The sequence below is a fragment of the Macrotis lagotis genome, chromosome 1 (assembly GCF_037893015.1).
Source record: "Macrotis lagotis isolate mMagLag1 chromosome 1, bilby.v1.9.chrom.fasta, whole genome shotgun sequence".
NCBI lineage: Eukaryota > Metazoa > Chordata > Mammalia > Peramelemorphia > Peramelidae > Macrotis > Macrotis lagotis.
In genome coordinates, this window is record NC_133658.1 from 888,784,503 (window position 1) to 888,808,309 (window position 23,807).

The 23,807-nt window shown below is 45.5% G+C and overlaps 1 protein-coding gene across 7 annotated transcripts in view; it reads right to left on the minus strand.

Annotated features, from left to right (window-relative positions):
• Positions 1–1,275: 1,275 nt before the first annotated feature.
• Positions 1,276–23,807, minus strand: part of KCNAB2 (potassium voltage-gated channel subfamily A regulatory beta subunit 2) — a 186,399-nt gene continuing 163,867 nt past the window's right edge. For all 7 annotated transcript variants that reach the window (XM_074218628.1, XM_074218624.1, XM_074218627.1 and 4 more), the window contains 8 exons: positions 23,562–23,605; positions 21,449–21,535; positions 15,789–15,874; positions 12,729–12,849; positions 11,823–11,917; positions 9,248–9,368; positions 6,449–6,537; positions 1,276–5,673 (listed from right to left, as the gene is read on the minus strand). In XM_074218628.1, the coding sequence (XP_074074729.1) occupies positions 5,584–5,673; positions 6,449–6,537; positions 9,248–9,368; positions 11,823–11,917; positions 12,729–12,849; positions 15,789–15,874; positions 21,449–21,535; positions 23,562–23,605 (733 nt within the window). In that variant the 3' untranslated portion in view covers positions 1,276–5,583. The remainder of the gene's footprint in view (positions 5,674–6,448; positions 6,538–9,247; positions 9,369–11,822; positions 11,918–12,728; positions 12,850–15,788; positions 15,875–21,448; positions 21,536–23,561; positions 23,606–23,807) is intronic.

Here is a 23,807-nt window from a genome sequence, read left to right on the forward strand (position 1 = left end):
CAGTCCGAATCTTCACTTAGAAGAGCGATGTTATATGGAAATTTGTGCCTAGATAGGTTATGCAATTACCTTAGAAATCAGTTTATATATTTATGTATATATAAATATGCATACAAATGCATACTATATAACATCAGTTATAAAAACCAAAATCAAAGAGAAATAAAAGCACATTATTTACATGAATGAATTGAACAGAAGATGGGAATGAACCCCTCTTGTTACTCGAGAGACCAAGGTTTTGAAAGGAGTCGCCATTGTAAGTGATGCTGAGTGGGAGTCCGTGGATACCATTAGCTTCATGATTTAAGAACATTGGAAAGTGAAGTCAAGCCTCAACTCAACCCTGTTGCTCTTGCCCTGTCCACCCATCCCATCAGTGGCTTAGCCCAAGTCTAGATTCATCTACCTCTAAAACTTTTGCTTTTAATTCTAATTCTAAGGTCATTATTGGAGATCCATAGACCTTTCACCTTAAGGGCTTCATGAATTTTGATAGGAAAAAAATTTACATCTTTATTTTAATATAATTGATTTCCCTTGTAATCTTATTTTTGGAATTTAAAAAGATCATTCTGAGAAGGGGTCCAAAGGCATCACCAGACTGCCAAAGGTAGGGTCTAAGATACACTCACAAAAGCTTAAAAATTCCTGATTGAATGGCTTTCTGGGAAGATAATTTGTTCTGACACTGAATAATTTTCCCTATTTGAACTCTGGGCCCCATTAATAATGCACAAGAGGAAAGAGAAAAATCCAGAGGTTGGAGCCAGCAAGAGTTCAGAATAGGGGAGATTGGCAGAGGATTCTCTCAACTCCACCTCCCTCAAGACTTTCTGGGAGCAAGGCTCTTCTTCCTCTCTCATTCTCACCACTTGAAAAGGGGTCATGCCCAAAGCCAGGATGCTTTTATCCATTGGCCTTTTGGCCCTTTTTAAAGGGGAGTGGGAAGGACAAGGCCAGTGTGGGACTCTGCATATATTGCATATTTCCACCTCTAGGATCAGAACTGCAGTGTAAGGAATGTTAGGATGGCTCTCATCTCCCCTATCCCAATTTGGGCCCACAAAGTAAGAATCACTGCAGAAAACATGTTCTCTATGACCAACTATTTCTGTTAGCTTTATGAATAGTCCATAAATATTCCATATTCAATATTGTTGCCCCCAGAAATCAAACCCCTAATCCAGACATAACTGAACTCAAAGCTGTGAAATAATATATATATATATATATATATATATATATATATATATATATATATATAGTATATTTTTGGTTCTGGCTCCCATCTCCTCAGGATCCCCACTCCTAGCTTCCCTCGTGCTTCCATCCTGTGCCTGAGCTGGCCTGCATTTAAAAACCACCTGAGGATGGTGGGGAGGGTGGGCTATGGAAACCTTAGCACCTCTACCCATGGCTGAGCACCTAAGTTGGTGATCACAGCTTTCCAATCACAGACCAGCTGGCTCCAGTTGACAAATGGACCTAGGAGCAGAGGGGGTTGTTACCCTGGCACCAGCAGGGGGCATCATCCTTCTCACCTGAGGCTCATTATGTTCTTTCTAGAACAGACACCATTCAGGTAAAATGGCCAGGAAGCTAGTTAGAGGATCTGGCTTCTAATCCTGGCTTGAATACTAGCTAAATGTCATTGCCTCAATCACCTCAACTCACCAGACCTCAGTTCATTTTGTTGAACCTAATGAAAACAAGGTGGTTAGCTTTGATCAAGGGTTCTTAACCTGGAATCCATGAACTTTAATTTTATTTATTTTTCCAATTACATGCAATTACATTCCTTCTTTTGAAAGTTTTTGGGTTCCACATTTTTCTGCCACCCTCCCTTCCCTCCCTCTCCCCTAGGCATCAAACAACCTTATATGGGCTGTCCATGAACTTTAAAAAATGGATTATTATATTTCAGTATTGATTTCTTTTGTAATCCTACATACTTTATTTTCTGCATTGGAGAGAAGTCTATAAGCTTTAGTAGATTTCTTAAGGGGACCCTGGAATTAAAAAAGATTAAGAACCCATGGCTTTCTTGGTCTCTAAGATCCACTCCCCTAAATTCTAGATTGCTTTTCAGATACGTGTTGGCCATTCACATCCCACTCACTCAAATCCTATGGTTCTGATCCAATGGTGGACACAGGGAATGAGCACTGGGAGACCCCATTGGGCTTTTCATCAGTACTTTACCTAAGGTTACTTGGAACTTCCATATCCTTCCATCTTTCCATTGAGTTCAATGCTAACCAGGAGCCAAATTGGGGGTCCTTCCTGGCTCAAGCTCCTGCCATAGCTACCTCGATGATGTCAAGTTTTGGCCAAACTGAATCAAAGTATACCTATTTGACTGGGCAAGAAGGAAGTTCTCCTTCCTGGCAACAACTGTTATTGAAAAAGTCCATCTCATGGAAGAGATTTGACCCCAGAAAGCAGGACCAGGAGAAAGATTTTAGGCTCAATGAACGGAAAATCTTAGGAGTTGGTGGGCTCTATCTCCCTGGAGGTCTTTGATTACTACTTGTAGGGTGTGTTCTCTAGAGGATTATTTAGGTCTGGGTTGGGTTAGATGGATGTTGAAGTCCCTTCTATGAATTCTGGCTGGTCAGTACAAGGAAGCAGAGATGGCTTCCTCCTGAGAATAAATAATGAAACACCTAAGTTTTTTCCTATTCTCCCTCTGCCCATGGAAGAGGTTAATCTCCTCTGGCCTGGAAACCTTATCATGGGGGCCACATTGGGTGGTGCTGGTTTCTCAAAAACCAACAAATCCCTAAAACATTGAGTCAACATTGGGAGGGTCAAGCTCATGCTTAGTTTTACGGAGCAGGAATTAGGATCTGAAGGGTTAAGGGACCCATGATCAGGGTCTTTAGTCTCAACCTGTACTCCTGGAGGTTGGTGGCACCACATAAAGACATTATGGGTTGTGATGCTAGAATCCAGACCCTCTCCATAGTTTAATTCATGCTGACTCCATCCTTTGCAGCTCTGACCACCTGTTCCAACAGCAAGCCCAAAGAACAGAGCTTTGTGTTTGGGAGGACATGGCTCCTTCTTTGTTTCAGTATCTCTAGTATTTAACACTATGATCCTGGAACAGGGGAGATGCTCAATAAAAGCTTGTTGGTTAATTGATGGACACAGAGCTAACTGGGCTCACTGTGGCTCATTGGCCTCATCCTGCCTGACCCTTCAGGGCAGAATTAGGAGCAATATTTCAGAGAAGTGACCCTGGAGTTTCTAGTTTAGGTAGGCACTGCTCACTGCTCAGCACCACCTCTCTGACCCCCCCTTTTTTTGGCAAGACAATGGGGTTAAGTGACTTGCCTTAGGTCACACAGCTAAGTAAGTATTAAGCATCTAAGGTCACATTTGAACTCAGGTCCTCCTGACTCCAGGGCAAGTGCTCTATCTACTATGCTGTCCCACTCTGCCCCTTTCTTCAGGACTCACTGTAGTCACCAGGTGACTGATGGAGAGGACCATGCAGGGACTTCTGGGGGGATGGGTGGGCATGGACAAGAAAGGTGAACACATCTCAATAACTAAGTGTGCCAATTAGCTTCAGGGATGGTCTCTGGCCTGGGCTTTTTCCTCTCATGATCCCAGTGCTTAACACTGTGCCTGAGACACAGTGAGCATTCAATAAACTTCTGCTTTGATTTACAGCAGCCAACAAAAGCTGAGGAAGTCAAAGTCTTAATGATTTTGATAGCAGTTATTCATTTCTTCCCCTTTCCCATCTTTAGGAAGGGTTCATTGCTTGTTACCACTGCCTACTGGTGAGTTGGGATAAATGCCTCAGACGATGCTGAAATAGCCTTTTAAGGGAAGAATCGAGGGCCAGCCTCTCTTCTGTTCCTGGGCAAATGAAACCATTTTCTAGTGGAGCGTATGGGTTTTAATGATATCATGTGGCGTGGTTCATGCCAGTTGCCACAGGCAACATTACTAGCTCTCTCTAGCTCCTTCTGACCTTTCAGTAGGTTAGAAAAGAGAATTTCTGGGAATACCAGCTTCTCAGAAACAAAGTGGGAATAGATGTTTTCAAGACACAGAGAATACCCACATGGTCACTGGCATGGAGGGAGAAGAAATACTCCGCTGATGGGGGAATTTCTTTCCTTGGAATCTCTTGACATGCTATAGCTACCAGCCTCTGCTGAGGACTGGGGGAATGGACAACATCCAGCCCCCTGTGTTTCCTGGGGAGCCCAGGTCTTATTTTCTGTGAGATTTGGATTTTCACTACATTGTATGCTGTGTGTGTGTGTGTGTGTGTGTCTTCCTGCATCCAAGTTTTTTTTTTTTGGTCCAACAAAGGATGAGGAGGATGAGGTGGTAAAGGGATGGAGGGAGGGGTGGCTAGGTGGTGCAATGGATAGAGCACCGGCCCTGGAGTCAGGAGTACCTGGGTTCAAATCCAGCCTCAAACACTTAATAATGACCTAGCTGTGTGGCCTTGGCCAAGCCACTTAACCCCATTGCCTTGAAAAATCTAATAAAAAAAAAAAAGGGATGGAGGGAGTTATATCAATTTTGGAGATGTGATCCCTGGACTTCTTTTTGAAACCCTCTCTCCCTAGGATATGATGTATGAAGAAATAAGGGTTCTTCTTCCTAAATGAGTCATTTTTAAGAGGATTCCTTAATCACAATTCTCATTTTCTCAGATGACCATGAATCCCACTTTGTTGACTGATTGGGATGGGGAGAATAGAGATGTCAGGGATGAAGAGATCTTGGTATTCTCCTAGAATCTCAAATTAACCCTGAAGTCCGCAGGCTGGGCCTTCCCAGAGAAGTATGAGTGTGGGACAGTAGTGCAATGGGGGTGGGAGGAAAGTGTTGTTTGAGTAAACCCTCCAAACCTAGGTCAGTGTTCTGTTGAGAAACACGGCCTGGCGGCCATCTGTACTAGCTGTGGAGTGCAAGGAAGGGGACAGTCCGGAAACCCTCTTATTGTTCATCTGGTCAGCACAGACATTTGGGCTATCGTGAGAAGCTGCCACGCATAAATACATTGTGTGTGTGTGTGTGTGTGCGTGTGTGTGTGTGCGTGTGTGTGTGTGTTTAAACAGAAAAACAACCAAGTGCTTGCAGACAGACATGGATGGCAGGGGCTTTTCCAGGTAGAACTCACCACATGTCTGCTCAGACAACACAAACTAGTTCTAAGTTAAGACTTGGTGCAGGGAGCCTCCTTTTAATGAGGCAGAGGCAGAGGCAGAGGCAGAGGGAAGGGAAACCTTGGTTGTCTTTTTCCAAGAGGATGAGCTGAGCAGAGACAGCCTGCAGAGGGTGGAGAACATGTTGGAGGAGCCTTCTTCACCCGGGCTGTTTCTTGAGCACGAAATACATTTTATTATAGTAAAGTGGTGCGCGTTGGTCTCATGGCAACATCTCAAGGATCTTCCCTGGGTCTTCTTGACACGTATTCTTGGATGCAAACGCAAAGGCTTCATTCACCTTGCTTCAGTAAGCTTAAGCAAGCGAAACAGGAGACTAGGAGGGAAACAGTGACTGTCCAAGCAGATCCAGGTCGGGAAGGGAGGGAGGAAGGGGGGATTAGGATCGGTAGTCCTTTTTGCTGTAGGGTTTATTGCCCAAAATACTATCAATCTCATGGATGATGGAAGATGACAATTTGGGAAGGACCTGCAAAGACAAACATGGGCAAACTGGGTGTTGCTGGAACCTTATTATATTCTCCTCTTATTCCTTGGGAATCGGGGTACAAAATATGTGTGACTAATGAGTAGCAGATGGGAATTCTGTTGGGTTTGGCATTTAAGAAACTAGAGGAAGAATATGATTCTTAGCAAGCAGGGGGTGGAATTAAAAGGCCCTCAGAGGCCTACTCTTTGGCCAGTGTTTGCACACTCCAGAAGAATGGTCCCCTTACTGTTGGCCCCTCTCCCCACAATGCAAATACTTAGAACCTGTGAGAGGTCCCACCTGCTGCTGACTGAGAGGAGGGGAAGGGTTGGGAATGAAATGACCTAGAATTTCTACCCAAATCAGTTACAGAACATAAGAGTCTATAGAAAGTGCTCCCCGAGAAGTGTCCCTTAAGAGGCTAATCTTTCCCATCATTGGTGATCGGGTTGTTATGGAGCTCAATGCCTGCAGCAGGCTGGACTCCAACAGCCGCAGTGACCATGGCACTCTGAGGCTCAGTGTTTTTCCACTGAGACCCAGAGAAGGTTTCCCTGCAGCTGTAAAGGGAGCGGACTGGAGAGAAGCTTCAAAGTGAGCTCCTAGTTCTAAACTAAGCCTTGATGGAGAGCTAGCCTACCTGCGGCCAGGTAGTCATGGGACTGTGCCTGACCCGAGAAGAGAGAAATATGGAGGAGGAAGGAGGGTAGAGCTGCACTGGGCCCTGGAGTGTGTCCCCAGCATCCCCCCCCACCCGAAGCAGTGGGGGACTCACCTGGATCGCACCAATATTCTCCATTAGCTGGTCTGCATTGGAGGCACCGAGCAATACGGAGCTGACGCCCTCATTCCTCAGACACCAGGCTGCAGACACCAAAGAGAGGATGAGACGATTCCATTCAATAAGCATCTATCAGGCACCTACTATATGCTAGCTTATGGAGATAGAAAGACAAAAGCAAAACGGTCCCTGCCCTCATGGAGCTTACATTTTCTTGAGAAGAGACAACACACACAGGCCTAGTGTTCCCAGACCGCACTCTGCAATGAGGCAGCTTCACAACTACCCCTCTGGGCCCTGCTGACCTGACTGCTCCCTGGCTGTATTCTCTTTTACTTCCCATGCCCTGGTCATCATCTTTTCAGCCCCGTTTGTGTGTCTAGCCTTGCCCCCTTCCCCAACCCCTTCCTAGGGATCAAATTAGCTCAGCCATTGCTCCTGGAAGGAGGCATCAACCTACATCCAAGGGACCCCGTTCACTAGAAATGGAACTTTCAGGATCAAAATATACTTCTCTGGTCACTTTATTATTTGTTGTTCCCTGTTAGAAATATCAACTTCCTAAGGGCAGAGATTGTCTTTTCTTTTGTATTTTCCCCTCAAACCTGAGCACTTGGTAAGTGCATAGGTTCTTTTTAGTTTTTTTCTTTCTCTCTCTCTTCCTTTCCTTTTTTCTTTCCTTCTTTATTTTCTTCCTTCCTTCTTTTCTTTCTCTCTTCCTTCTTTCCTTCCTTCCTTCCTCCCTTCTTTTTTCATATTTTTTTTCAGGTTTTAGCAAGACAATGGGATTAAGTGGTTCACCCAAGGCCACACAGCTAGGTAATTATTAAGTGTCTGAGACTGGATTTGAACCCAGGTATTCCTGACTCCAGGGCCAGTGCTTTATCCACTGTGCCACCTAGCCACCCCTTTCTCCTATTGTGCCAGTACATAGGATCATAAGATGCTGTGCCTAGAGTCATGAAGACCTAAGTTCAAATCCACCTCAGCCTCTTCCTAGCTATGTGACTCTGGACAAGACACTTTGCCTCTGCCTCAGTTTCTTCATCTGTAAAGTGGGAATAATTATAGCACCTCCCACTGAGGGTTATTGTGAGGCTCAAATTAGATAATATTTGGAGAGCACTTTGCACAATGGCTGGCACATAGTAGATGATTAATAATTGCTTATTCCCTTCCCTCTTTCCTTAGTAAATACAAAACATAAATAGCAGAACCCCAATAACTTGGGGGTATAGATAGAGCAGACACTCAATTGGGGGATTGAGAAAGATCTTAAGGAAGAGGCACCAACTGGGTCTGAGCTTGGAGGGGAGATGGGGATTCCTAGAGGTCCAGGTGAGGAGGGAGGATTTTCCAGGGAAGGAGGGGTTAGGCTAGAGATACAAAGGTGTGGAGGTGGGAGATTGGATGCCCAGGTTCGGGGACTGGGATGGATGTGGGCCATCCAAGACCAGGAGAGGGAGGCCAGATTCTGCCCAGGAGGCTCCTGACTGCTAGTGTCTCATCCATTCTGCACGTGCCTCAGGGAATTTCTCCTCTGAATGTAAGCTCCTGGAAGGCAGGCTGTTTGTGCATCTAGAAGGCAGCAACCACTCACAGCTCACAGTCAGGGACTGAAAGTGTTGATTTTAGATTGAGGAATGCAGTCCAGTAGTTTAAAGGTTTTCTGATGATTTGGGAGGACAGATGCCTCAGGGGTTGTGAACAAACCTCTCTTTCTGTCTTCTGATGGGAAAAGACTTTCTCTGTTTATGGGATCAGAGATTCTGAGCTGGAAGAGACCCCAAAGAACATCAAGTCCACCCCCCTTAGCTTACAGATGAGGAAACTGAGAGGGCTGGTGCTCCATCCACTGTGCCACCTAGCTACATATACTGTTATGTATATGGTATCTCTATTAGAATATAAGCTCCACAAGGGCAGGCTGATTCATCTTTGTCTTTGTTGCCTTAGCACTAGCACATGCTAGGCAAATCAAATCAAATCAACAAATATTTATTAATCTCCTAGTAGGTAGAAGATACAGAGCTAAAGCTCCGGGTTTCAAAGGAGGGCAAAAATGGCCCCTGCCCTCAAGGAGTTTACCTTCTAATGGGGGAAGACAACATGTAAATTCCTAGGTTCATCCAAGATATAGAGAGAAGTTGGAGAGAATCTCAGAGGGAAGGCATCATGACTGAGGAGGACTGGGAAAGGCATCTTGCTGAAGGTGAGACTTCAGCTGAGACTAGAAGCCAAGAAAGTTGAGGGGCAGAGACGAGGGCAATCATTTCAGGAATGGGGACAGAATGTGAAAACAGACTGGGAGGTGGCTTGAGGTGGCTTGTCTCGTGAGAAGAATGGCAGAAAGGCCAGATGCTGACTGAGTGACTGAAAATTCATGGGCCATGAGGTTAGAGAGAGAATGAAGGGTTGTAGCCTGAGAGGCCTGTGGGTGGTGGTGGTGGTGGTAGTAGTGGTGATGGTAATGATGGCAGTGATGGTAGTGGTGTCAGTAGTGTTCGTTGTGGTGGTGGTGGTAGTAGTAGTGATCATGGTAGTGATGGTAGTGTTGGTGCTCTCAGTAGTGATTGGAGTGGTGGTGATGGTGGTGGTGGTTGCTGTAGTGGTGTTACTAGTGGTCATGGTTATGATGGTGGTAGTGGTGGTTCTAGTGGTGGCAGGAGTGGAGCAGGGGGGTTTTAACCAAGCAACAAGCATTTCTTTGGTCTTTCTCAGGATGGACAGCTGGGCTTCTCTTATTGTGCTCAGATGCACACTGCCAGGTTCCCAGCCCCGTCCCCCTCTTACCTATGGCCAGCTGGGGTAGTGTACAGCCCAGACGCTCGGCGATGGCTTGGAGCTCCTTCAGCTTGGCCTGCTGACGCCTGCCCTCCTCACTCAAGATCTTGTCTTTTAGCCACTGGTAGCCCTGGGATGAAAGCAGGAAGGAGGGAAGGGGAAGCAGGTCAGGAGGGACCTCCCAAGGTCACGGAATAGCGGCAGCTGCAAGGTGCCTGACTTCCACAGGCTACTCCCAGCCGAGCACCCCTTCCAGTTTGTTTCCTCCTTCTCCTCTCTCCCCATCCTGGGATTGCCTTCAGCCCCTTCCAGCCCAGGACTGCTGCTCTTGGTTTTATTTCTACACCCAGAAAAGGACTTCCTATTTCTTGCTCTGGGCATCTGAGTCTCCATGCCAGTATCCTTGGGTCAGGAAGACCACCAAGGAATGGGTCAGGGATCAGCTGCAGCACATGAGAGTGGTCACCTCCCCGGGGCAGATGAGGACAGCCTCTTGTTCCAGGCTCTCTGAGTTTTGTGGAACTGGAAGCTCAAGGCAAGGGGCATGCTTCTGGTAAGGGGGAGCCTGGAATGTTTCTGCTCTGCCCCCCCCAATCCCACTCCAAATCATTCAAGTCAACTCCCCAATAGTGGTGAGCAAGGCGCCCTGAGAGGTAGCAGAAGCCTGCCCTTGAGGGCTTACATTCAACAAGTGTACAAATTAAAACTCTTGTCACTCTCAGCACGAGAGAGTTAGACTTATCAATGGCTTCTTAAGTCTCTTCTAGTCCTCAATCTGTAATCTTCGGATCCCAAAAACAGGTAAGGGAGAGCGAGTTGGCAACCAGGAGAAGGACAAGAGGAGGAGATCAGGGACCTTGAAGGCAAATAAGGGCTGGGTTGGGAATGATGGAGATGGGGATGAAGGAGTGTATCCTCGACAAGGGGTAGGGCCAGGAGGAGGGCCAGGGCCCTTTGTTCAAATGCACAGAGGCAGGAGAAGATGGGGGGTGGCTGGACTCAGGGTCCCGCTTGGTTGGGATGTCCAGGGAGTGAAGGGTACTTCTGTGGGGGAGGGCAGCAAAATAAGAACCCAAGGGGTGAGTCCAAATAGGGAAGGGCTTGAAACATTAGTGCAGGGTTTGTGTGTTATCAGGGAAGGCTTTTGGGCAGAGGATGGACATGGTCAGGGATGATGATTTTGTGAGAGGTGAAGACAGTTAGCTTGCATTTATAGAACACTATAAAGCTTGCCAAGTGCTGTTAATATGTCAGCTTGTTTGGTCTTCTCTTTGGCCCTGGGAGGGAGGGGCTATTATTGAACTCATTTTGCAGTTGAAGCTGAGGCAGACAGAAGTGAAGTGACTGGTCCAGGGTCACACAGCTGGTTCGTATCTAAGGCGGGATCTGAACACAGGTCTTCCTGACTCTTGGTCTAGCATTCTATCGACTGTGTCACTAATAGGCTTCCTCACCTGGGTCTGAACCAGGGAGAGGGCTGCAAATAAGAAGCTGGATGCAGAAGATGTTGCCGAGGTATGCACAAGAGAATATTGTCTTGAGTCCCCTCTTCTGCCCCAATCCAGGAAATTTCCATTATCCCAGGCAGCCTGGTATCATGGAGATGGCTTTGCCATCATGGACTAGGCTCCCAAATGAGTAGGAGCTTTGCCCGGGTCCAGTTCCCTCCCTTCCAATGACTGGGAACCACAGACCCCAACATATCCTGTGGATAAGGGAAGAGCGCCTCAGCCAGGGGGTTGGAGGTGGGAAGGGGACAATTCTCTGCACCCCCACCCCCACACACTCTGCCCTCTCCTACCATTGCACCTTTGCTCATGCTGCTCCTCCTGCCTGGAATGCCTTCCTTCCCTTTCTTTGACTGTTGTGGTCTTATCCAACCTCTAAAGGCCAACTCATAGCTGTGTGACCTTGGGCAAGTCACTTAACCCCATGGTCTTGCAACCCTCCTCCCCACAAATAAAAGAATTCAGAAGACCAGCTCAAGTGTTGCCTCCTCCAGGAAGTCTACCTTGATCCTTCTGGGCAATAATGACTTTTTCTCTCATGTCATACTTAGTCTGTACCTCTCAGGTCCTCTTATCACAGAATATGTATTTCAATTACTCAGGTTTTGGTCTTAGCCTTCTCTTTGAGGGTAGGTACTGTTCAGGGCTTGTCAGAACTTTGCAGCTCCCCCAGTGTCTGACATAATGCTCAGCCACAGCAGGTGCTTAAGAAAAGAGACTCATAATCCTGCTGCCAAGCCTACAGTAGCAACTTAAATAGATGCTTGACTGATTGACTCAGAATGGTCGTGTAGCCTAGGAGGTCTTTGTGCAGACCACAGTAGCTCTGAGGGCTTTTTTAGCCCAGTGTGGGGTCAGCCCCTGTAATTGGAAGGCTTGGTGATGCAAAGACAGGCAGGGGATGGATCATCATTCATTTATTGCCTGAGAGGTAGCCCTGGCCCATTCTTTGGGAAGGCATGTTGGGCTTTGGCTGGTTGCTGAGTCTGAGGTGGGAATGAGCTGAGGTCCTGGCCAAAGCTCCTTGTACCTGGCACTGTTTTGTTGCTGCCCAACTCAGCATAGACTTGCTTTACCTTCAGTGAGGCCCTTGAGTAGGGTGGGATCCCACTGTCATATTTTCCAGAAACAATTCCACATGCAAGAGGAGACCAAGTCATTGCACCCACACCTGTGATAGAGGAAAAAAAAAAGTTATAACCATCTATCTATCCTTCTGTCTAAATATCTATGTATCCTTCTATTTTTCCATCTATCCATTCATACTGCTAGCTAGCCATCCATCCTCTTATACTCTCTATTCATTTATCAATTACTCTTTCATCTATACCTCCTATCCATCTATTCACACTTCTACCTACTGATCTATCCACTCATCTATCTTATCTTATCTATCTATATATCCATCCTTCTATCATTCATTCATCATTTATCTATCTATGTGTCATCTGTCCATTCTTCTGCCCATTTATCCATCCATTCTTCTGTTTATCCATTCATCTATCTATTCATTAATTGATTAATCAACTATGCATCTTTCTAGCTATACACTCTGTCTAGCCATCAATCCATCTATGATCTATTCAAGATCAAATCTTTTGGGTCCAAATTCATGCAGTGGTACTGGGGAGAGCCCCTGAGATGGGACACTTCCTTTCAGGTATCTCTCTTCGATGGACATCCTTCCAAGTATGATTTGGTGGAGAGAATGCAGGACTTGGGGAGTTCTTAGGGAAGATCTTGATTTGAATCCTGCCCTTACTGTGGCATTTACTGTTATCCTAGGAAAGTTGTGTCCCCTGTGGGCATCAGCTTTTTTCTCTGTGGAAGGAAAGGACTGGCCTTGGGTGAACTTTGAAGTTCCTACTATTCCCCAGTCTGGGTTCTCTGGCTAAAGTCACTCTCTCTAAGATTATTCAGGGACTGAGAGTGTCCATAGGGCTGGGCCTGGAGTCAGAAGATCTGGGAAGGGTAGGACCTACCTATCTTGTGGAACAACTCTGGGAGCTGCACCTCCACCTTCTCCCTCTGGAACATGTGATATTCAGCTTGTTCACAAATGGGTGGGATTAGATTAAATTGCCGAGCCACGGAATATGCTTCCTGCCAAGGATAAAACCACACAGACACACACATATACATCCTTAATAAATCAGCAGGCCAACAAGTTAGAGGTCAAATACAATGGGTCATGTCAGTAAGTAAAGTCAACTCATAGAATGTAAAGTGACATGAATATCAGAGGTCATTTAGTTGAGCCCTATTTCACAGATGAGGGCACTAAGTGAATAAGTAGCAGAGGGAGGATTTGAACCTATATCAAGTACTTTTCCATGGTACCACTGCCTCAAATGACTGAAATCTTTGTGGATCTGGACCCTACATCTGGAGCTGCCTGGATGGGATGTCTAGGGAATGAAGGATAAGGCAGTGAGAGAAGAAATCAAGGGCTTATGGATTTCAGAATGAAGGAAGGGGGTACTTCCACAGGTAGACCTCCACATAGAGGACCCTCTTCTATCCTGGATATTATGCCTCATGAAGGACATTAACAATCTGGGGCCACCCAGAGGACAACAACCCAGATGGGGAGTGAATGCCACTGGAATATCTTTCAAGGAACCAGAGATGTTTATCCTGGAGAAGAGAAAATTTGAGAGGAAGATGGAACAAAGATGGAAGCCAAAGGGAAGTCTATTGGGGTTGATTAAAGGTAGAAACTCTGGGCAACTAGAGGCACTTACTTAATAGGGTCACCTAGAAAGTATAATAAACAGGACTTCATCCCAGGCCTTCTTGGCTCGATCTTCACTATTATATAGTTTGTTGTTTTCCTATTATCTGATTCTTTGTGATCCCCCATTTGAGGTTTTCTTGGTAAAGGTAGTGGAGTGATCTGTCATTCCCCAGCTCGTTTTTTAGATGAGGAAACTGAGGCAAGTTGGTAAAGTGACTTGTCCAGGTGTCACTCTTCTAGGCAGTACCTGAGGCCAAATTTAAATTTAGCAACTCCAGGCCTGGTGATCTCTTACTTGGTTACTTAGCTGCCTTTACTATACTATGCTGTCTCTCTACAAAAAGAAAAGTGGGGGGGGCATTTCAGGATGAGGAAAAAGAAGCCAGTGTGGTGGAGTAGAAGCCTGGGCAGGAATATGGAGACATGGGCACTCTTAGCTCTGACAGAAACCTCGCTGGCCCACCCCAGGGGCTAGGAATTAACATCTGGGCTGAGCTCCTCATTAGCATAATGCACAATTAGGGGACCTTGACCACTGCAGATGTTTTGAAATGAATAAGATGGATGCGTTCTGGAGGCTAATGCCATGGACCTCTTATGGTTATCTCAAGGCATCAGACATGGTGATATATATTCAGGCAGGCTCTGTAGTCTACTAACTCTTGTGTATAGAATAAATCTCACCAAACATTGTTATATAGATTGGGAACTTTTGGACGGGTTGGGTTTAACCTCAAATGGGAATCCCTTTTGATTTTTTAAGGGAATCAAGATCAGATCATACATGGAGACTGTAGAGAGTAGGGGGATGCTAGAGGAAAATTGCATCACTGAATGTTGAGAATATTTATGAGGACACAGGAAAGCTGTGGGATGGGGCTGGTAAGTAGGAGGCTTTCTGGATTCAGTGAGAGACAGATAATTCCCTTCTTCCAGCCTTCTTCCCTGGCCACCACATTAAGTCAAAGGCCCTGCTGTCTTGTCCCACCAGACCTCAGAATGATTAAAAGGCCATGCATTGGAACTGGGCTCTCAAGAGCTCTTGTCTCTTTAAATCATCATCAATATAAATGATTGCCTCAAAATAAAAGGTAGGAGGGAGAGACAGGACAGCTGAGTGGACCCTAATGCTTTTTACTAGCTCCATGGCCTTGGTTTGTTTTCTCTGGAGCTTTTCTCAGTTTTCTTCTCTGTAAAATGGGGGTGATAATAGCTGCCCCGGGTCAATTGGAGAACTGGAAAGCAGGCAGGGGCCTTAGCAGCCACCTAGTCAAACCCTGTGTCAGGAGAACACTCGCCCCATCATCTCTGAGGAGTCTCCTGGCCTTTGCTTGAATACTTCCAGCTCTGGTTGAGACTAAATTTGACTTCTGGCCAATTTCATCCCCTGCTCTAGGTTCTGCCCATTGGGGCCAAGCAAGTCAGATCAATCTTTCCTTATGTCAGCCCTTCAAATACATCAGGAAGATGGGGGTTCATGTCTTGCTAATGATATTTGCTAGTTGTGTGACCTAGGCAATTTCCTTCAAGTCTCTGCATCACAGTTTCCTCACGTGTAAAAACCAGGGTTTTGGCCTTGATGACTTCTTTATAGAGAACTTCTAACTCTATGATGATCTATTGGTATCAACAGAATGTCAGGGGGATATGAGGAAGGCTCCCCTCTCCGCCTCCTACCCACTTGGTTAGACCTTCCCCTACAATGGACATGTACTCAGTGACTTGTGATCTGCATTAGTGGAGGAAGTACCCACATTGAAGAGATCCCAGATTCACTAGGGAGTCTAGTGATATTGTAATTTAAAAAGTTCTATTATTTTATGCATTTATAGAATATTATTAAAAGGTTATAGAGAAATCAGCCTTGAAGTAAAGAAGACCTGAGTTTGGGTACTACCTCTGATTCATAAAGCGTGTGTGACCCTAGGCAAGTCATTTAACTCACCTACTCCTCATGGCACCAGGCAGCTAAGATGTTAAATTACAGAGCTGGGGCCTATCTACATTGGTAGAAGGCATTTCCTTATTCATAATCTTCTCTGCTAATGAAATCAGCTCTCCAGGCCCATCTTCCCAGGGATATTTTCATATAGAAATATATATGTACATGTGATAACGATATCATAGTTTCATGGGTGTGAGTCTGAATTGGAGAGAATTACTTCACTTGCAAGTTCCCATATCAATGAAGACAAAGTCCAACCCCTATCCCTGAACCCTAGTTTGGCCCCTCTGGTCAGCCTTGACCAGCTAGTTGGCCCACTGTTTTCTCAAAAGTCATTCAAGGTCAAGGGTCCCACAGTACCATTATCTCCATGGAGCTCCAGCGTGATGTACCCCAATACATAGCCATTCCTTGGTTGATGACGTGTGTCATAGCTCGGACAGTCTCTGCCATAAAGGAAAGGGAAAGCGAGTGGGAAGATGTTATAATGGTCTGCTGTCTGGGAAGCATCTGGCAAACTAAAGGGCAGGACACCCAAAGGAAGAAGGGAGGGAGTTTACCGCAAAGACATCTTGCAAGCAGTGTATTTCCAGGTTTCAAACTTGGTTAGAGGAGGGATTTTTAGGGGAAAGAAATTAAAAACAAATAGACTGTATTAAACAACAAATAAACCCAAAAGGTTGATCTTGAAACAATTTCCCAAATGTTTAACTACAAATCTCTCTTTAAAAAAAAGAAAATGATTCTGTATGAATGTGACCTTTGAACGTGGGAGATTAGGCTGAAAAGAGGAAACAATGAGGCCAAAGAAATGCAATTTAAGATTTCTATTCTGGGGGAAGAATAGAGTTTGGATTAGGTAAACCTAATGTGGTTAGAATTAAAAAGTTGAAACACAGGAGAGAACCATATGGAAATGGTGCCTGTCTTTTACCTATGTTGATTCAGTTTCCTTCCAAATGAATACTGGAAACTAGAATGGAATGAGCATGGTCAAAGGTAAGGCTGAAGAATTAGGGATTATCTGGTATGCACAAGGAGGTGGGGGCAAGAAATTGTGTTTTCCCATTGAAGTTCAAGCCAATGTTGACAGGAGGCCAGGCTCCTGGACTGGGTCCTCAGAAAGGAATCCTGTAGGTGTGGCCTTTCACAGTCAGAGTCTATTCTATTTATTCAGATACAAATGACATTTTGTGGGCAAGAGCTGGAAGACTTCTCTTCCTGAGGCTTTCTTCCCTTCCATTTCTTTAAGGCCACTTCCATCCCAGAATGGTAGATTCTTGGGGAGAAGAGGGAACTTAAGTCTTGGGAACAGTGTGGTTCTGGTCTAGATAGTATGGGAGATAATCTTTGGGACTGAGGATCTGGCAGTATCTCCACCTCCTCTAGGCTTCTCTTGAGTCAAACACTGAGGATCCTGGGGGCACAAAGAAATACTTGGCAGTCTCTTTGAAGGAACAAATCAAACGTGGGAAAGGGGGACAGAAAAAGAAAATAAAACAAAACAAAATCAACAGGATGGAATCTTCCCAATGTCTGAATTTTGGAGTACTAATTACTGCTGATTGAAGACTCTTGCTTTGTTTATTTGGTCCCACTGGACACATTAAAACTACAATTGTCATAATTTTATCTAATCTTTTGTGCTCCTTGACATATTGGTCCTTCCACTGGATTGTCCCAAGTTCCGCAGAGGATTTCTGGGATTATGGGCAGGAAGATGGCTCAAAAGATACAGTGCTTGCAAGGCAGATTGCAAAATGTAATGTGGAAATGAAAGTTTGAGAACAAGTGTTTCTAAAAACATGCCATTAGCATTCACCACTTCAAAACTTCTATCCCTGTCCTTTTATACTATCATGGGATGGCGAAGGTGAGATCCCTTTAAAGAAGGGGAGTTTTAGGTTTGCCTCCAAATCTGAATTAGGCAATTCCTCCAAATAACAATGGCTTAGAACTTAACTATCAGTTTTTTCATCTTTGGGATGACAATATTGAGCTAAATCACCTTCCAGCTCAATATTCTCTGAGTCTATGACCTCAGACTTGGCCCAGGCTACCTCTCTCTCTGCACGCTATCCCAAACTGACTGTCATCCTGCCTTGAGGAAGGCTTTGCCACAGAGACATTGGGCAATCACTGCTAACTCTGGGATGCAGGTTCCCATTGACTGATTGCCTAATTCCTAATTTGGGTGATATCCATCTACAGGGAGGGATAAGCCAAGAAGACCCCAGTCCCATAACTGGTGTTTCTGGGCTAATCTTGGAATGAATATAGCTCCTGCAGTGTACTCTGGAGAAATTACACAAAAACTTCCACCCCTGCTGGGGAATGTGTTCTAATCTTTCTATCGGGGACTTTTTCCTGAAGTATAGTAGTTCTCGATAATATCAAATTTAAATGTGCTGGAATTAAAGTCAGAAGGGATGTGGGTTTAAGATCCTGTGGGAAAATGACTGATAATAATAAAGCCCTATCTGTTGACTGACAACCTTTCTCTAACCTTCATCTGCAAAATAGGTAATAATGATGATAATAATAGTAATAATAATAACAATAATAATGATAATAGCTGGAGCACTTAAGTCATGAGATTAATTAGGAAGACCAGACTGGATACCTGTGTATCAATAATTATTATTTCTTTTATATACCAATGAGATACTCTTCATTTTTCCCATTGGTGGTAGCTTTGTGGGTTCTCCAATAATAGTGCTATTTTTCACATAGAGAGGTTGAGGTGGGGGTACCCTCCATATCACAATAAGGGGTGCAAATCACTGCCTTAACCCCTGGCCTTGGGCTTTTTTCTAGATTTGTTTTGCTTTGTTAAATTTTTAGAAACACTCTCAGGAACACCTGCTCAGGCAAATCAGCCGGACAGTTCCCATGCAGAACCACTTCCTGTGTTTCTTTTCAGCCAAGGCTCTAACTACACATGCCTTCAAGAAAATAGCCAAAGGGGACAGAAAAACAAAAAAACTGGAGGCATGCCCATCCACACTCCCATGCATCCAGACACTAATACACACATCCACACTCACACCCATACACCTTCCTATCTATCACCTTCTCAGGTACAGGGCACCCATAGTTCTTGCCCTTCCCAAATTAATAATAATAATAATAATAATGATAATAACTGTAATATAAATCAAGCCCATGAAGGGGCCTCTGGCACAATGCACTGAGATGTCCCTTTCATGCAATGATGGGGTGAAGAGTTATAACAGGATGCAGGCTGGTAGAAAGGCATGATTCCTGTAGAAATAAAGCTGACAGTTTGGTAATATCTTGCAAAAGATTGCTAATTTCCGGGAAAAAAATAGTCACTATCACAAGCAGATAGATAGATAGATGGATAGAGACAGAGATAGAGACAGAGAGAGAGGAAGACACAGAGACAGAGACAGAGATAGAAAAAGGCAGAGAGAAGATAGAGCAGAGAGGAGACAGAGGGAGGGAGAAGGAGAGAGACAGAAATAGAAGGAAATAGAAAGAAGATAGAGAAGAGAGGAGACAGAGAGGGAGACACACACACAGAGAGACAGAAGCATAGAGAGACAGAGACAGAGACAGAGAGAGAGACAGACAGACAGAGACTGAGACAGAGACACAGAGATGGACAGACACACATACACAGAAAGACAAGACAGAGAGACAGACACAGAGCTAGAGAGAGAGAGAGAGAGAGAGAGAGAGAGAGAGAGAGAGAGAGAGAGAGAGAGAGACAGAGACAGACAGAGACAGAGACAGAGATACAGAGACAGACAGACACACACACAGAAAGACAAGACAGAGAGACAGAGACAGAGACACAGATACACACACACACACACATACACACACACACAGACAGAGAGAGAGAGAGAGAGAGAGAGAGAGAGAGAGAGAGAGAGAGAACACAAAACTCTGACTAGAGCTGGGCAAAAGGATTCCTGTCTTTTTGGTTTGCAAGCAGGTTTCTGCCAAGCCTTCTTGTCTGTCAGAATAGACTTGTGTCTGAGCCTGGTTTTGAAGGAGAACCCTGAGGAGCAGGGATGGCCCAGCCCTGTACGTCAGGGTCCAGATGTCATAAACAAGGTTGGCCAGAAGAGTCCGATATGACATGATTTAACAGGAGAGAAGGGCCAAGCCCTTTGAAGGACAATCCCCAACATAGATGTGGCCAAGCATCAGGACCAATTGACTGGTTGGCATTGGGTGATCACCGACTTGGGGGAATGATGATGTTCTGCCTTTTAACCTGGGGAGGGCACAGGGACTGAGTGTGATTTGGCAGTCTGGCTCTGAGCTGCCACTAGCTTCTTCCCCATTTTGCCCAACTCTAGTCCTCATTCTTGGGAGAAGAAGGATCCAGTCAGACACCTCTCCATGGAGAGACCAGGAACATGGCAAGGGGGTAGACCAATCAGCAAACAGCCCAGCAGCTGGAAAGTCATTGCTCGGGAGGGCCAACCAAACAACTGGCAAGCCTACAGGGAGTTTGCTGTAGGGAGAACTGGCACTGGCCAGCCAGCCATCTGGCAAGAAATGCAGACTTACCAGCTTCCACGCTACGCCTCTGAACAGAGACATTGGTCCTGCAAAGTCAGGGTCTTGGGCAAATGGGGCTGAGGGCCCCGGACTACTCGCCCTGGGGGGGGGCGCTGAGCTGTTCATGCCAGTCAAAGTCCACCCACTCCCTCTTCCACTCAGCTCCCAGAATGCAGCAGGGAGGTGATGGGTCTCTCAGGCTACCTCCAGAGACCCCCAGGCAGAACCATTACCTGGCGAGCTCTCTGGCACTGCAAGCATGAGGGGTAGGGGAAGGGGGGTAGGGGAGGGGGGCAGACATGCAGAACTGGGAGGGGAAGAGGGCTAAAAGGGGATTGGGGGAGAGTGGGGGGGACAAGGAGCTGAGCTCACTGGCTTTTTCCCTTTTACTTGCAAGATGTTTTCAGAGGGTGGTTTTTTTCTTTATGCATTTTATGGAGAAGTTTGTCATGGGGGGGGAAGGAAGTAGTGTAAATAAAAATACAGAATCTGTCTCATAAAATGCCACTTGGACACAGAAGTCAATAGTTGGACTGCGGGTACTATGTACCTTCTATGATGAATGTTCTTGACTTGGAAGAACTAAATGGGTCCCCTGGTGATAAAAGAAAGATTTAAAGAGACCAGAGTTTATAACTGCTGGAATACTGTAAGGCACGCTATGACATGGGGGGGGGGCAGGAGGAAGGGGAGGGGGCATAGATCACCTTCCAAAGGCCACTTGTTTTAAGGAAATCTATAGATATAAATAACTGGATGGGGGATGGTTGGGAGTCCTATCTCAGAGGTATCATTGTTCTATGCTCCTGAAGCTTAGGAGGAGGGGCCTGCTTTGGGGGGGGGGGAAGGACCTATGGGTGGGCTTACAGAACCAAAAACCAAACTGAATCAACCCAGACTGCCCCTCCAGCACCTAACACTGTTTGCCCAATGCGAGAGAAAATACCCGACTCATTCCACCCCAAAGCAAAGGACAGTAAGACACCCAACAAAACACAAACAGGACAGATTGTAGGATTAGTTGTGACCCTGCTTCATTAACAAAATGTTAACTTGGGGGAAGGGTTTCAACAACATTCCATGCAATCAAGAAACACAGAAGGTGAGTACAAGGTTGGATGAGAAACTCGAGGTGAGGATAGAAGCTCCCGTCTTCCTTCAGCAAGGAGATTTTGGCAGAGTGGCTGGAGGAAGGGGGAGGCGGGTGGAGAGATGTCTGGGTCTCTCTTCTGGCAGGAAGGGTCTTGCCCTCTACTCTGCCTGGTTCCTCCTCTCCCACCTTCCCTGGCCAAACACACACATGGAAGGCTAAAAAGTGTCTCTGGTTGGCTTCCCAAGCTGAACTTGCCCCATGTGGTCTCCTGACCTGGCATCGGGGCTGTGGGATCAGCTGCCTCCCTTCAACATGCCTCCACTCATGGACAGGCAAACCCAGGCCTGGGTGAGGAGATGGAGGTTGGTGTTTAATCAAGAGGACCTACCTTCCATGGGAGTGTTAGGGTCGGGTCTGTTGGCAAACACCACGTCCACATACTCTAACTGGAGCCGTTCCAAAGAGGCTTTCAGACCTAGAGGAGAAGATATTAGGATCATCAACAATTATTCTGCCAGATGTGAAAGATAGAGGTCACTGGGTCAATTGTGTACAAATGCATGGTGGGGTTCACTAAGCGATTAGCAAGTATATATTAGTGACAGGCATCTGGTAGGTACTGGGTACATTAAGATAAAAGCAATAAGAAATTAAAACATCAAGACTAAGAAGTTGTACAAAGTAACAGCAAAGAAGGAAAAGTAAGAATGAGAATTCCCAGGACAGTCTGGTGTTTAAGTCCAGATGTTTCAACCCCAAAGGCAAGAACACCTCAGGTCCACTTTTATCTACAGAATCTAATGTCAGTGGATAGAACCCAATAGCCTGTGGCTTAGGGAAGGCTCCCCTAAGAAGTATTGACTTAAAATTGTCCTCAAGGGATAAGGACTCAGGAATGGAAGAAGCCCAAGGAGGAATTCAGGATTTCTACCTGCCAGAGGTTTGAGCTCAAAGACAAACTTTGCTTCGAGAGATGGTGAGTTCCCCAACCCTAGAGGTCTTCAAGACAAACTGGGAGGACCACTTAGTTTGTAGAGGAGACATTTGTGTAGGCATGGATATTTGGGGTAGACAACCTCTGAGATTCTCTTCAAATCCAAGGTATAGGGACTGTTTAAGATAGAGAAAAGACTTTGGGTATAAGTCTAAGGAGGAATGGGAGGATGACTAAGGGGGTGTTGTAGGACCCCTCCCCTTCCATGGCTATTGTTGAGAATAGTTCAAATAACTTACTATAGTAGATTGTTTTCTCCTGATTCATTTTCATCCAGATTCAGTCTTGCAGTGAGTCAAATCATCTCCCCAGAAAAATCATTTACTTAAACTGGGTGGGTATTAGTCTTATCCCCCCAAATGTGCTGGGGTCTTGCTATATCTTAAATCAATAGATCAAGTGTTAAGTCTAAGTTTTAAATAACTGAGATGTTGCTTCAATCTCAGTAGAAGTTAATGCAGCAATGTAACGTGATAAAAAGCCAAAGGCCGGTGTTCTCCCTACTAGAAAATGTAAGTTCCTTGAGGTCTCAGCACTTGACATAGTGCTGAATATCAGTGTAACCATTTAACAAGATGCTTTTTTCATTCATTCATTCTTTCATTCATAGTTGAGGTAGAGAATCCAGAATGAGGGAGTTGACAGAATCCTACTGTCCTCTGCCATCATGAGTCCACAGCTAGAGCATTGGATTAGTTTTGAGGAACACAATGGCAAGTTCCACTGCAAACCAAGAAGAATGACCACAACTGTAACAGGAAAGGAGATCATTCTATATGAAGAATAGTTGAGGTATTTAGGATGAGATTAGAAGGGTGTGTGTGTGTGTGGTGTGTATTTTGAGTGTGTGGTATGTATGTACTTTGTGTGGTGTGAATGTGTGTGTGTGGTATGTGTTGTGGCGTGTGTGTGTGAGTGTGTGTGTTTGTGTGTGTGTGTGTGTGTGGTGTGTATTTTGTGTGGTGGGTTGGGCAGGTCAGATGACATGAACAAAGTGTTTGAAGGGCTATCATGTGAAAGAGGATCAGCAGTATGAATGGGGAATAATGAGGCAGACTAAGGCTCTATGTAAGGAGAGCTATCCATTAGTGGGTGCCAAGTGACAGATGCAGGGGCTCCTTACTCAGTGGAGGATTTCAAGCAGAGCCCGGGCTGGGAGAGGAGACTCTTGGTGAGGCATAGGTCAGACCAGGGAGTCTGAGGGCTCCCTTCCACCTGAAGTTCCTGTGATTCTCCATGGAGGAAGAGGACTGGGTTATAGGAGCCTGAGTGATGACAAGCCCCTGGACATAGGAGTCAGAAGACTTGGGTTAGTCCTGGCTTGGTCACTTAGCTGGTTGGGTATCCAAGAGTTAGTCATTCTTTTTTTGCCAAGCCTCAATAGTCTCATCTGAAAATGGGAACCATAATTCCTGCACTACATCCCATGTAGGGGAGTTAATGAAGATAGGATGAGCAAACTACCCCTAGTGGCCTGTGGATGAATGGAGGTGGCCCTGGGCCTTACCTTCTATTATGTGTTTTCTGGACAGGCCTCTCTCAGTCTCTGCTCTGAAAAACAGGTCAACAGCATGTAAAAATCACATATCCAATTTCTTCTGACCCCTTAATCAAAATTTGCACTGCCCGTGGACATAAGCAGGGTCTAGTAGGGGCTTCTGATCATGCTTGGATTCTCCAAGAAGTCTCCCCTTCCATTCTGCCCCTGAAAATGACTCATTCCACCCCAAAGTGAAGAGGTTTAATTAGAATC